This window comes from Schistocerca americana, chromosome 4, assembly GCF_021461395.2.
Source record: "Schistocerca americana isolate TAMUIC-IGC-003095 chromosome 4, iqSchAmer2.1, whole genome shotgun sequence".
Lineage (NCBI taxonomy): Eukaryota > Metazoa > Arthropoda > Insecta > Orthoptera > Acrididae > Schistocerca > Schistocerca americana.
In genome coordinates, this window is record NC_060122.1 from 486,316,609 (window position 1) to 486,331,244 (window position 14,636).

The 14,636-nt window shown below is 41.0% G+C and overlaps 1 protein-coding gene across 1 annotated transcript in view; it reads right to left on the bottom strand.

The window, feature by feature from the left end:
- LOC124612702 (armadillo repeat-containing protein 6 homolog) overlaps positions 1 to 14,636 on the bottom strand; it is a 102,596-nt gene that overhangs the window by 17,354 nt on the left and 70,606 nt on the right. The window contains exon 4 of the mRNA XM_047141051.1: positions 10,329 to 10,448. Within this exon, the coding sequence (XP_046997007.1) occupies positions 10,329 to 10,448 (120 nt within the window). The remainder of the gene's footprint in view (positions 1 to 10,328; positions 10,449 to 14,636) is intronic.

Sequence of the window (14,636 nt, forward strand, 5' to 3'; positions counted from 1 at the left end):
AGAGGGTCTAAAGGCACAACAAGATGACAGGGGAAGAAAGTAACCTGCAGTTGCTTGGTGAGTACCTTTTACAGGAGGAGGCTCTCACCCCCACAACCACCCCAAGCACTGGAAGTGGAAGAGTACAATAGGTTAGAGTAAAATCCGCTCTCTCTCTCTCTCTCTCTCAGGAAATGCAACACTTTGGTGGTGGCCGTTACGTCATCAGCAAGCATCAGGGTTAGTTACGTAAGCAAGCTGAGAGCGTGCTCCAGATCAGCCAGCAGTGTGCACTCAACAAGAACATGCGCTATCATCAGTAGACTACTGCAGCTGCAGTGAGGAGGATCCTCCTGATGTAGAAGGAACTCATGGGTGGGTCTTGTGTGACTGATGCATAGTTGGCAGAACACAACGGCACCTTTCTGAGAGGCCTTGAAAGATGTATGCCACACCTTAGTGAACCCTTTTTTCACTCTCAACTTGTTTTTCATTGTAGCAGCCTACCACTCCAATTCCCAAAGCCTCAAAATATTGCACTGAAGTTGTAATCTTAGATCTGTGCCCAGCACCCCAACATCAAGTTGGTCTCCTGTAGTTGCATCTTTAGCAAATGGTTGATTAGTTCATTTCCTGGAATGCCTTTATGGTTTTGTGTCCAGATGGATGTCACTGCCTTTCCAGAGCTGTAGAGGTCAGTCAGTAGGTCCTGGATGTTGGCAACCAAAAGATTTTTGGGATAGCATCAAGATATGCCTTTTGAGCAACTTGTGGAACTGCTACAGATCAGAAAGTTCATTGTGGCCTGATATTTGATGTACCGCAATGCCTGAGAGGTGACAACCAACTCTGCAGTACACTGCAGGCACTCGTGTCCCCTTGCTTGTGCAAAAGCATAACCAACCCTGTTATTGACTTTTGATCCATCTGAGTAGACACATACTGAATTAGAATAATTGTGGAGGACTGAAAGAAACAGGTGACAGAGAAGGGTAGGATCAGCATTCTTTTTGGGGCCACACAAGTGGTCTATCCATATCACAGGACAGTGTACAGCCTATGGGCAGAGGATGGGGAGGGGTGTCGAGAGGGAGCTTTAGGAGCACAGACTACGAAGACTGTTGGAGGTCCTCCAGTAGAATGTCTAGTGGGATCATAGCTGGTCTTCCCAGTTTTGCGTGATGCACCAACAGCTGGTTGTGGAACAGAGTTGAGTGACATGTGGGTGGCCATCTGACAGGTTGTGACTGCGTAACTTGCCAGAAGCTACTGTCATCTAATTGGTAGTGATGGGATGCCAGCTTCCACCAGGAGCCTGTCAACAGGGCTCATACACAAGGCTTCCATTGCCAACAGCACGCTAGTGTGGTGAACAGGGTCCAGCAGGCCCAGTACAGCTAGTGCTGCTGACCCATAGGCAACACGTCCATAGTCCAAGCGGGATAAAAGCAGCACTTTGTAAAATCTCAGAAGAACTGTGCGGTCCACGAACCACAAGGAGTAACTAAGAAAACAGAGAGCATTCAGCTCCTTCATCCAAGTTGCCTTGAGTCAGAGGACATGCGGCAGCCAAGTTAGCTTGCGGCCAAATAAAATATACCTAAGAACTGGAAAGTTGCAACAACTTGATATAACTGGTCACCAAGATAAACTGCTGGGTACAGGTCCACAGTCCGGAGTCAACATAAAAGCATAACTCATGATTTTGCAGGAGAAAATTGATAGCCGTGATTCAGGGGCCAGTCATGAACTCTCCAGACAGCTCCCTAAAGTTGGCACTCAGCAGTGTGCAGTGATGCAGAGGCACTGTACAGGCAAAGATGCATGTAGAGTGATGGATAGACTTTGGGGCCCACAGCATTTACAATACCATTGATGGCGATAGCAAACAACGTTACTTTCAGAACGAATCCCAGAGAGACTCCAGTTTCCTGCACATATTGGTTGCTGAGAGTCAAACCTACCTGGGACTGAAAAAATCGAGGAGCTAGGAAATTCTGAATGAGAATAGGTAAACTGCCCTGGTAACTCCACTCATTCAGTGTCGATAAGATTTGACATCACCATATGGTATCATATGCCTTGTAAAGGTCAAAGAACACAGCACAGCGCACTGCAGATTTCAAACTAGCCGGGTGATCTGTGGTGGACCAGAAAGCCCAAACGCTACTTTGGAATCATGATATGTGCCCTTTGGCTTCAAGGCACCAACGAAGATGGTGGTTGACCATTCGTTCGGTAGCTTACACAGCCCACTTGCCAAAGAGATTAGCCGGTACTTAGTTACAATATGTAGGTCCTTTTCCAGTTTCAGGAAAAAATAATAATACATTCCCGCCATTGAGAGGGAAATACTCCCTCCTGCCAAATGTGATTAAAATTCCTGAGGATATGTTTCATGCTGTTGGCATGAAGATGGCTGAGCATTTGGTTGTGGATTTTGTCAGATCCAGGGGCCGTACAGTGACACTCTGCCAAAGTGCTGCAAAGCTCCCATTCAGTAAAAGTGCCATTTATGATAGAGCCGTGTGCATGGAAACATAGGTGTTTCTGGCTAAGGAAAAGAGTATGGTAATTACTGGAAGCCGCTACTTCAACAGACTGTGCTGCAAAATATTCGGCAAGTACCATGGGATCAGTGCAGATGTTACCATTGGCAAAGATGCCAGGAACTGCTATGGGCGGTGGATGGCCACAAATGCGGAGGAGTTTAGCCCATTGTTGGGACGATGGGGTGTGGAATCGCATAGTTGAGACATATTGCTCCCAACACTCCTGCTTCCTTTTCTTTATTAAAAACCGCGCTTTCGCCCAGAGTCTCTTGAATGTTATTAAATTATGAGTAGACGAATGGTGATCGTGCCGTTGAAGCGCCCTGCAGTGTTCCCTGATAGTTGTGGCTATATCTTCAGATCACCATGGCACCAGCAGTCATCGGGATGAGCCAGAGGAGTCAGGTATTGTTGCTGCTGCAGCATGGGTAATAGCATCAATAGTACCCTGTACCAATTTGTCGACATACATCACATGACTGGCTGCAAAAGTGGCTGCAGAGGAGAAAGTCTGCCAATCAGCTTTCTGAAGTGACCAACATTGAGCACATTCTAGATGTCTGTGAGTGGAGAGAGAGAGAGAACCATAGGAAAATGGTTGCTGACACAAAGATCACTATCGACACACCATTGAATCAGGGGTAAGATACTCGGGTGCAAACTGCGAGATCAATAGCCAAAAATGTTCTGTGGGCCACACTGAAATGGATTGGAACTCCATTGTTGAAAAGGCAGACATCCAATTCTGAAAGGAGGTGTTCTAGTACTTGGCCTGTGAGACTTAGTGTTGCTGCCCCACAGAGGATTATGGGCATTAAAGACCCGCAATAAGAGGGAGGGGGCAGGGAGCTATGCCACTAACTCGAACAGCTCATGATGATGGAAAGGTTGGTCTAGGGGCTGATAAACTTTACATACTGTTATCTGAACTGACAGGTAAACAAAAACCGGCCATGGCCTCTAGTGCAGTGGTAAGGGGCACTTGCTCACTGAAAAAATCAGAGCGTACAAGGATACAAACCCCACCAGACACTCTCTTGACATTAATGCAATTGGTACAGTAGGCTTGGTAGTTTTCCAGAGCAGGGAGGTGTGTTGCCATAAACCGTGTTTCCTGAAACATTATGCCAATTACTGCATAAGTAGCCTTTAAGATATGAGTTCGGACAAACAGCAAAAGTAGCCATTCCAGTTCCATTGAAAGCACATTGGAAACAGGTCTGAGAAAGTGACGAATGGAAAAGATGGGTGTGATTACTTTGTTACCAGTTTATGGTCCACCTGATTGTGTGATCCATCGTCCGTGTACATAGTCTTGATCGCTGCAGGACTGGAGACCAGAACGTCCAAAGTCTCAGAAAGTAGCTTATTTTTCTACTTAACCTTCTTATCCTACTGAGACTTCGAATTCTGTGAAGATTTCCCCATTTTAACATCTGGGAGCGAAGAGGACTGTACTTTTCTTTGGGCTGCAGCCTTTGGCTGTTGGTCCTTGTCTTGAGAGGGGTCCACCTTGACAGGTGTCCTCATCCCTGACACCACAGGATGACTAGGCATCTCTTGGCTGTACCAATCGAGTGGGAACCACCAGTGCTATAGGTGTAGGGGACGACCAGGGCCAGGAGGTGTTGTGCAAGATCTTGTGATGGTGTGAAGTGCGGACTGTGACACGACAGTCACAAACAAAATTGGAGGCTATATTAGTAACATGAAGTCTTTCAAACTTTTTCCTTGCACCTTGGTAAGACAGGTGATCAAGTGCTTTATACTCGTGAATCTTCTTCTCCCTTTTGAACACTGAGCATTGTGGTGAACGACGAGGGTGCAGTTCCGGACAAGGGCTACCCTCATGGGGCACCTGTCCACACGTCCTACATATAGCCTCATTAGAACAGTGGAAGGACATGCGTCTGAACCTTTGGCACTTAAAACATCTCACCAGACAAGGAAAGTAAGGCCTGACATCACACCTATAAACCTCAACCTTAACTTTCTCAGGTTAAATGTTGCCGACGAAGGCTAGGATAAAAACTCCCCACATCACACCAGATTAGTACGCAGCTCTTCATCAATTCATAATGTTAGGTCCTGATAGTAGATAACAGCTTGAATTCTATTGAACTTGTTATGAGGAGAAATGGTGACTGGTATATATCTCCTAACTTGAAGCAGGCCTGAAGTGCCTGTGATTGGTTGGCATGTGATGTTTCGATCAGCAAAGATCAATTTCTCATCTTCTCTATTGCTGCAATGCTCCAAATTGATCTTCAATATTTTCAATGAAAATATTGGCTTCACTGAAGCAAAAGAACCACCAACAGTGCAGGACCAAACCAAGAACTCTTAGTAAACTGTCTACTTCAATTTCGCCTTGCCTGGCTCTCGTCTTGAGACATGATCAATTTCGGAAATGCCGTGTAGGATTACAAACTTCTACATTAAAATTACTGTTCTTGACAGATGAGATAGCCATTTTGGCATGGTCACTATTAAGTGTGATCCGTTTCATTGCTTATCATCTGTCCCGATGCCACTCACTCTGATGGGAGGCTCACCCCATAAGCACTGCCCTGCCAAGGCAAAGGCCACTTGGCACAGTAGCCATTGCCCCAAGTCTTGGTACCCCAAAGTGGACAGGCACCTACTTCTTGACTGACATGGGGAGGCCACAGCTCATGCATCGGCAGGCAATGCCTGCATTGTCAGATGGCTACCGCCGAGAGGGTACATGATAACCCCACCACAACAGACGGACTACCGTGCAGAGGAAGATCCACTTTATTGGTAGGTGCAGAAGATAACAGTGCATGGTGGAGAGGTAATGCACCACAGTAAGGTGTCCTTCCCCAAATGGTCCACAGTTTTGTAAATTTGGAAAGTGGAGGTAAAACCCAAAAATGGGAATTTAAAAACCCAAAAAAATGTGAGGGAAAAAGCATTAAAAAAGTGAAAAGAGCAAAAACAGTCAGTAGTCTGAAGAACAGTCACAAGACTACGGTAAAAAAAACTCGACCCAATAAAAAAGACTCCTATTAGTTACCTCTTATAATAGGCAAGGAAGGGCTGCAGGTCTATTCTAACCCCCCCCCCCCCCCTCCCAACACCACAGAGGGGCACATTTGTTGAATTTTATATTTAAATGATGTAGGTATTTGAACTGAACAAATAAAATAAACAATAAAGCAAGACCACAGTGAGATTCAAACCAGAGATTCACTGATTGCCCACCTGCCATTCTCCAAAGCTACCAAGTGAGCCACAGGGTCCACCGTAAAAATCATCTTAACTTCAGTGAATGAAAAATTCCTCAGAAATCTGCAAAGTAAATTTTCTTGAGAATATCTGACAGTTACATTTAACTCCCTGAGTAACTGATATTTGAGTTCTGAACGCCACATGTCACAAATATAAAAAATCTGATTGCAGGGCGATCTTGTTAGACAAGTGTGTCACGTTGGAACTAAAAAAGGGTAAAATCTCAGAAAGTGGAGGCAGTGAAATGCCAAATGGCAAAGTCGTTAATTGCCACTAGCCAGAAGCCTACAAATACTTAGGCATTTTGCAGAAGGACATAATCAAATAAGGGCACGTAAAAAATGTGACCAGCAATGAACATACCCAAACGCTCAGAAAATTCTGAAAAGCAAACTACAGTAACAATACCATCAAGTTACTCAAAACCAAGGCCATATTCATTATCAAATAAACCACATGCATTGTGAAATGGACAAGGTACAGCCAGATAATCTAGAAAGCAAAACAAGAAACTCATGATAATTCACTATGCACTCCATGCTTCATGGTAGAATTGACAGGCTATGCTTACCCAGAAAAGTTGGCAGAAAGCTGTACAACAATGCCATACTGCCAGCCTGAACAATAAATTACTGTATGGGCAGTTTTCAGGAAAGATTGAAGGCAAAATAGATGAAGAAAAGACAAGGTAATGGCTTACCAACAGAACCCTAAGGAAGGGAACAGAAAGATTGATTTTTGCTCCACAGGAACAAGCCGTCAGAGCTACTGCAGTCAAAGCCAGACTCATAAAATCAGGAACGGTCCCAAAGTGCAGACTCTGGAAAGAAGGTTATGAAACAACTGACCATATCTTGAGCTGTTGCAGAAAAAAACTGCTCAGACAGATTACCAGAGAGACACAAAGGTATAACACAAAAGAAGACCTACAAGAACTTACATCACAAGTACCATCTGCTGGTGGCAAGGAACCAGTGGAACCACAAGCCAGAAAATGTTGCAGAAAACAAGCCAAATTACTGTGGGATTTTCAACTTCATACAAGCTGAATGATGGAATATAATATCCAAACATCACAATTGTGGAGAAAAACGAAGTGTGGATCACTGACATTGTCACCCAAAGTGATATGAGAACCGACAAGAAACAACTTGAAAAACTTACCAGAGATAAGGATCCAGTGGTTCTTGGCACACTGGGAGCTGTGCCAGAAAAGATCTTAGTAGGCATCTGAAAACCATTGGCACTGATAAATGTCCATCTACCGACTACAAATGCCATTTTATTGGAATGTGCGGAAATAATCCACCAATATATCACAGAATCTTGGGAAGTGTCCAACTAGCAATAGAAATCCAGCATAGTTAACTCATTTCCTGTGTTTACTGTTTTAACGACAATAATGAAGTGTGATTAATATCGGTATAATTATTAGCAACAATTGTGGTCTCTTAATCTGAATAACCACATTAAATTTTCCACTACGCAAAGTGAGTTATTAGTAACAATAAAAAAAATCAGGACAGGAGACTGAATAAGACAGTTTAAAAAGGCATTAAATTGGAAAAACAACATCCATTTGAATGCAGTAACAGTCCTTTAGTCTTTTGTTAAAGCTGCAGCGAGAAGAGGGAGGGAAGGAAAAGAGGGGAGGGAGAGAAATGTGTTACAGAAAATAGACAGACAGACAGACAGACAGACAGACAGAGAGAGAGAGAGAGAGAGAGAGAGAGAGAGAGAGAGAGAGAGAGAGAGCAGGAGAGGATAACTGAAATGAAAATGATGAAGAAAATTAAGAGCCAAAAGACTAGAAGGAAAAAAAAAACTTCAAGGTGAAAATCAGTGGCAAGTAAATGGAAAAGAGGATATACATATAAATGAGGAAAGACATAAAAAAAATTAACTGGCAAAGGGAAAGTACACTATCACATGTACATGAAGCAGAGCTTTTATGACATTTTAAAAATATGTGCTGGCCAGTAATTTTGTCCTTTAAAGACAGGACTTACCAACTGTGCTACCTGAGAACAGCTCAAACAGTTCTGACTGTCAGTTTCGGTTTGCCACAACTGTAAATCAGCTACTATCAAAGGAATAAATACTGACCAAGGAATAAATACCAACAGGTAGCTATACAGTAAAATTTTCTTCCACGATTACAGTAAACCACTGCTTTAGACAAGTGTCTCCAGTGCTCAGAGAAGACTGGGTACATAAAATACATGTGGTTTGGAGTTTCAAGGGGTAGCTTTATGCTGGTAAATACTCTCTGCTCAGGCAGAAGACCATCTTCACATGTCACTGAAGAGAATTTTGCTGCACTGCAGGAACTACAGAAGGAAGACCTCTGGATGTAACACAACCACACAAAGAATTCCTTGGGTCACGCTGCACCAGCAATCCATATCATGAAGCATTTTTTTTCTCTATAGGTATCAAATATCATATTTCAGACACTGAAGCCCTATAGTAGCGGAACAAAAAGTTTTTGGAACATAAAAGTATATGGAGCAGTACTTTGTTTGGCATCCTTTTCTCCTGACACAAGAGCCCGAAGGATAGTACAGAATGCTTCAAATGTCACAGATTCCGCCAGTGAAAGATTTCTTCCTTATTTATTTATTACAAAAAGAGAAATATAGTGATACCTTTGATTCTGTCTTATGTATTTAAATGATGTATTTACAAGTGCATGTTAGGGACATAAGGCTCTTTCTTACATTTAACTGGGAATTCCTAGTATTTTATCATGACATTCACTATGAAAACACATGCTAAAGACATTTTACATGAAGTGTGGCATCAAACAGTTAGAATTAGTTATAACAAAAACAACAGAAAAAACAGAAAAACCTATAACAGAAAAAAAAACAAAATTATCAGAAATATTTTCTGCCTGATTATGCAAACAATTAATCTTATTATTGCCCAAATATGTTTCAGCACATCTGTGTCATTATGTCCAGTCACTTATTAATTGTGAAGATAGTATAAAACAGTGCATGGTGACATGTTACTTTCATGTCAAATAAATCAGAAAATAAGATTGGTAATTATTTATTCAATGCATGCGAGACCAGTAGTGTCTTGAAAATTCGCCACGTTAAGATGAAGTATTTCCATTTCCCTCACAGTTTTGTTTGACTCACAGAAGAGCAGCACATAAATGCTGAAAAGTCTGAATAGTCAGATGTTTGAAGACAATCACCAACTATCTTACAAAAGTCTTCTTAGAAAGTTTCAAGAGTCAAGATTAACTGTATAATATACTGCAGCCCCCAACATGTAACATTCATATACTGACTGCAAATATATGATTAGACTAATCAATGTTGTACATGTGAAATACTCTCTATCACACACTATGCAGTGGTTACTGGAGCCTGGATACATATGTAGTTATATATGGAAACACACGATCACTAGAGCCCGGAGATGACAGCGTCTGCATGCGTGAGTTGTGCTTGTATGACTGTGAATGTGTTTTCTACTTCTGATGAAGGATGTAGTATGAAAGCTGAATGTTTCTAGCATTCTTTTTCAATGTGCCAGACTGCGACTCAACACCTCCTCTATATGGTGATTGCAATTTGTCCTTTCCATATTGTTGTTATTATCCACCTTAGTGATATAGTTATATAAACCACACAATAGTAAGTTGAAGCAAGAACAGTCAATTATTATCCGAATTTGTTAAATTATATACAGTCAGAATTACCTAAATGTTCCAAAAAACAAATATTATTAAATGTCAATAGTTACAATATTTAAATATTAAAAATCTCATAGTAATTATACTGAAATTTTACCCCAACATTATACACAAATAATGGCAGTAAACATTGCTTAACATAATATCAAACACATAAGAAAAAGATTTTATTTTCACACTCTAGACCAGAAGTACCCTGTTTCAGAGGACAATAAAAAATTTGCTGGGTGGAAGCGTGACAGAAGCATAAGCAGTCTCCAGAAAACCAAAAAGTGCAAAATATATACACAAAACATACAAATCATAATAGTAGCACCGACAAAATAATGAGAATTAGAGCTGATCTATCACAGACATAGTGCCATAGTACATAGCATTAATCTGAAGAAGGCCATTTGCAACAGTGGTTTAAACATTGATTTCCATCAACATTACACAATCACATAGACAAAATACCAGAAACTGAGAATGTTTTACAGGAAAGCAAGATTGATAATACATCAGCTGTTTTTCATAAAGAAACTATGTAGATGAAGAAATGAGTGGCATCTTAATTTTCAAGGTGAAACAGGAAAAAGTGTTGCAAAACAATAAAAAACACAAGAATGAAGGAATATACTGTCAGAAAGTAAGAGTGGTGGAAAAAATGGGGTGAAAACTGAATGGTGCAGGAGGAGGTGAGTTAAATGAAAATAAAGATCAGAGATAGCAGAGAGAGGAAAAAACAAAGGGAAAGAAATGATGGGAAACAGAAGAAAAACTTTTAAAACACACACACACACACACACACACACACACACCTACAAATGTAGCAACAAATAACTACTTACCCTATGTCTTTCCATTGCACCAATAATTAATGGAGCAGTTCCATTACGTATTATTTTCATTTTAACCTCATCATTTCCAGCTAAATTTTTTAGTAACCACAAACACTGCTGATTGATTTTCTGCAAATCAGAAATTAAATCAAACTGAATATTATTACTTCTCTTCACCTGTGAACAACAGATTTTACATTACATCTTAAATTCTATTTCCTGATAAATAACCAGTATTTCAGATTGTCTACTTCATCCTAGTGAAATTCCTTGTAATTAGTGTCCACAGCTGCAAGAAATTAAAAGAGTACCATTTCCACATTTATTGTCACATTAGCTGCTTCATTTCTCACTGAACTTTTTTCCTAAGAGTCATAGTAACAGTAGCAGCTGTTCCCTATTTATGGACGTAGAGTGATTTAGATTTCTGTGACTGGTTTTTGTGACTTGAATCAATAAAAGAAAAGCTATCAATTGTGTGATTCAACAAAAATAAGTGAATGTGCTCAGAACAGATGATACAAAGGACTTTCTGTCAAAAGAGGCAAGATAGAAACTAATGAAAAATGGATACACACTTCTTGTGTTAATTATCTTATAGAACAGTGAGATCTTAAGATTTCACAATTCTCGTCCCCACAAATAAACCACTACATCTGGATATTTCAGTTTCTAAAAACAATACATCTTGGTATATATTATTTTTTAAGTTTCTTTAGTAATTGATTGGTGTATACTATTGAACAGCTGTAGAATTTGTGGACTTTGTACACAACTTATTACATTAATATTAATTACAGTTGCAAAAGAAGAAAAGTTTGTGTGGGTATTGGAAAAAGAGGGACGGGAAGAACTTACATAACCGGCAGTACGTCATCCAATAACAAATAAATAAATAATCACAGAAATGTTACCAACAAGTTGTGTCTGAATCTACAATGATGGCTACCAAATCCATGAATGATGTTTGCTGTTCAAACAATATACACTTTATGTTATCCCAGCTCGCTCTATTTACCTTGTGCAGCACTCAAATGTCTCAGTGCTGCTGCAGTATTTTTATAGCTTAGAGATTACTGGACTTCGAGTCATGGACTCCGCAAATGGACAGAAACCCTACACTGTTTAACTCTGTCCATAACCAAAATCATATAGCAATGGTTACATGTAACTTTAAGAATCAGTATATTGCAACTTAGCAGGTATTTTAATTTTTATGCAGTACATCTGGAAAACTCATCAACTTGAGAAAGAGGGAAGGAGGAGAGGGAGGGGGGGGGGGGGGGAGAGAGAGAGAGAGAGAGAGAAGGAAGGGGAGGGGAGGGGAGGGGAGGAGAGGGGAGGGGAGGGGAGGGGAGGGGAGGGAGGTTGAATTATTCCCAAGCTAAATTACAATGTTCAACTTCTTGTTGATTTTTTTGGTCGATCACTAAGAAGTAAAGTGTGTGACGACAAATGTTACCAACTGCGTGAAAATGTGGTTGGATTATAAATCGCTCATCCCAAAAAGAGTGATGTAAGCCATTTATATGCAGAATTGGATGTTTTCTCATAAAATACATTTAAAATTATCACATATTGAAGGTCTAAGAGAGAACGTTGGTAATGTGAAGAGTCAAAACATCAATTAACTACACTGAGAACACACAACAGACAACAAAATATTGCTAACTCCTAGGTGTGTACTACTTAGGCAATATAAGCTCTACACTAGAAAGATCATTGCTTCTGTAAAACTACAATGTGAAGAACCACACTAAAGTACGGGGTGGGCTGCAATCTCAAAGGGTGCATTGCGAACACAGGACGTGCTTGGATCAAGGAACACTCAGAATTGTAGTTGTAAATTGTTGTTGTTGTGCTGGGAAAGTCCCTGAGTTTCAAGCGCTAATACAAAGCACACAAGCTGAAATCGTTATAGGCACAGAAAGCTGGCTAAAGCCCGAAATAAGTTCTGCGGAAATTTTTACAAAGTCTCAGACGGTGTTCAGGAAAGATAGATTAGGCAGAATTGGTGGTGGAGTGCTTGTGTCTGTCAGTAGTGGTTTACCCTGTAATGAAGTCGAAGTAGATACTCCGTGTGAATTGGTATGGGTGGAGGTTATACTTAACAGCTGAACTAAGTTGTTAATTGGCTCCTTCTACCGACCTCCAGACTCCGATGATATAGTTGCTGAACAGTTCAGAGAAAATTTGAGTCTCATAACAAATAAATACCCCACTCATACGGTTATAGTTGGTGGGAACTTCAACCTTCCCTCAATATGTTGGCAAAAATACTTGTTCGAAACCGGTGGTAGCCAGAAAACATCTTCCGAGATTGTCCTAAATTCTTTCTCCGAAAATTATTTCGAGCAGTTAGTACATGAACCCACGCGAATTGTAAATGGTTGCAAAAACATACTTGACCTCTTAGCCACAAACAATCCAGAGCTAATAGAGAGCATCATGACTGATACAGGGATTAGTGATCAAAAGGTCGTTATAGCTAGGCTCAATACCGTTTCTTCCAAATCCACCAGAACAAACGCAAAATAACTTTATTTAAAAAAGCAGATAAAGTGTCACTAGAAGCCTTTCTAAGAGACAATCTCCATTCCTTCCGAACTGACTATGCAAATGTAGACGAGATGTGGCTCAAATTCAAAGATATAGTGGCAACAGCAATTGAGAGATTCATACCTCATAAATTGGTAAGAGATGGAACTGATCCCCCATGGTACACAAAACAGGTCCGAATGCTGTTGCAGAGGCAACGGAAAAAGCATGCGAAGTTCAGAAGAACGTGAAATCCCGAAGATTGGCTAAAATTTACAGACGCGTGAAATTTGGCACAGACTTCAATGCGAGTTGCCTTTAATAGGTTCCACAACGAAACATTGTCTAGAAATTTGGTAGAAAATCCAAAGAAATTCTGGTCGTATGTAAAGTACACAAGCGGCAAGACGCAGTCAATACCTTCGCTGCGCAGTGCCGATGGTACTGTTACCGACGACTGTGCCGCTAAAGCGGAGTTATTGAACGCAGTTTTCTGAAATTCCTTCACAAGGGAAGACGAATGGAATATTCCAGAATTTGAAACACGAACAGCTGCTAGCATGTTTCTTAGAAGTAGATACCTTAGGGGTTGCGAAGCAACTCAAATCGCTTGATATGGGCAAGTCTTCAGGTCCAGATTGTATACCGATTAGGTTCCTTTCAGATTACGCTGATACAATAGCTCCCTACTTAGCAATCATATACAACCGGTCGCTAACCGATAGATCTGTACCTACAGATTGGAAAATTGCGCAGGTTGCACCAGTGTTGAAGAAGGGTAGTAGGAGTAATCCATTGAACTACAGACCTATATCATTGACGTCGGTTTGCAGTAGGGTTTTGGAGCATATACTGTATTCAAACATTATGAATCACCTCAAAGGGAACGACCTATTGATATGTAATCAGCATGTTTTCAGAAAACATCGTTCTTGTGCAACGCAGCTAGCTCTTTATTCGCACGAAGTAATAGCCACTATTGACAGGGGATCTCAAGTTGATTCCATATTTCTAGATTTCCGGAATGCTTTTGACACCGTTCCTCACAAGCGACTTCTAATTAAGCTGCGGGCCTATGGGGTATCATGTCAGTTGTGCGACTGGATTTGTGATTTCCTGTCAGGAAGGTTGCAGTTCGTAGTAACAGACGGCAAATCATCGAGTAAAACTGAAGTGATATCAGGTGTTCCCCAGGGAAACGTCCTGGGACCTCTGCTGTTCCTGATCTGTATAAATGACCTGGGTGACAATCTGAGCAGTTCTCTTAGATTGTTCGCGGATGATGCTGTAATTTACCGTCTAGTAAGGTCATCCGAAGACCAGTATCAGTTGCAAAGCGATTTAGAAAAGATTGCTGTATGGTGTGGCAGGTGGCAGTCGACGCTAAATAACGAAAAGTGTGAGGTGATCCACATGAGTTCCAAAAGAAATCCGTTGGAATTCGATTACTCGATAAATAGTACAATTCTGAAGGCTGTCAATTCAACTAAGTACCTGGGTGTTACAATTACGAACAACTTCAGTTGGAAAGACCACATAGATAATATTGTGGGGAAGGCGAGCCAAAGGTTGCGTTTCATTGGCAGGACACTTAGAAGATGCAACAAGTCCACTAAAGAGACAGCTTACACTACACTCGTTCATCCTCTGTTAGAATATTGCTGCGCGGTGTGGGATCCTTACCAGGTGGGATTGACGGAGGACATCGAAAGGGTGCAAAAAAGAGCAGCTCGTTTTGTATTATCGCGTAATAGGGAAGAGAGTGTGGGAGACACGATA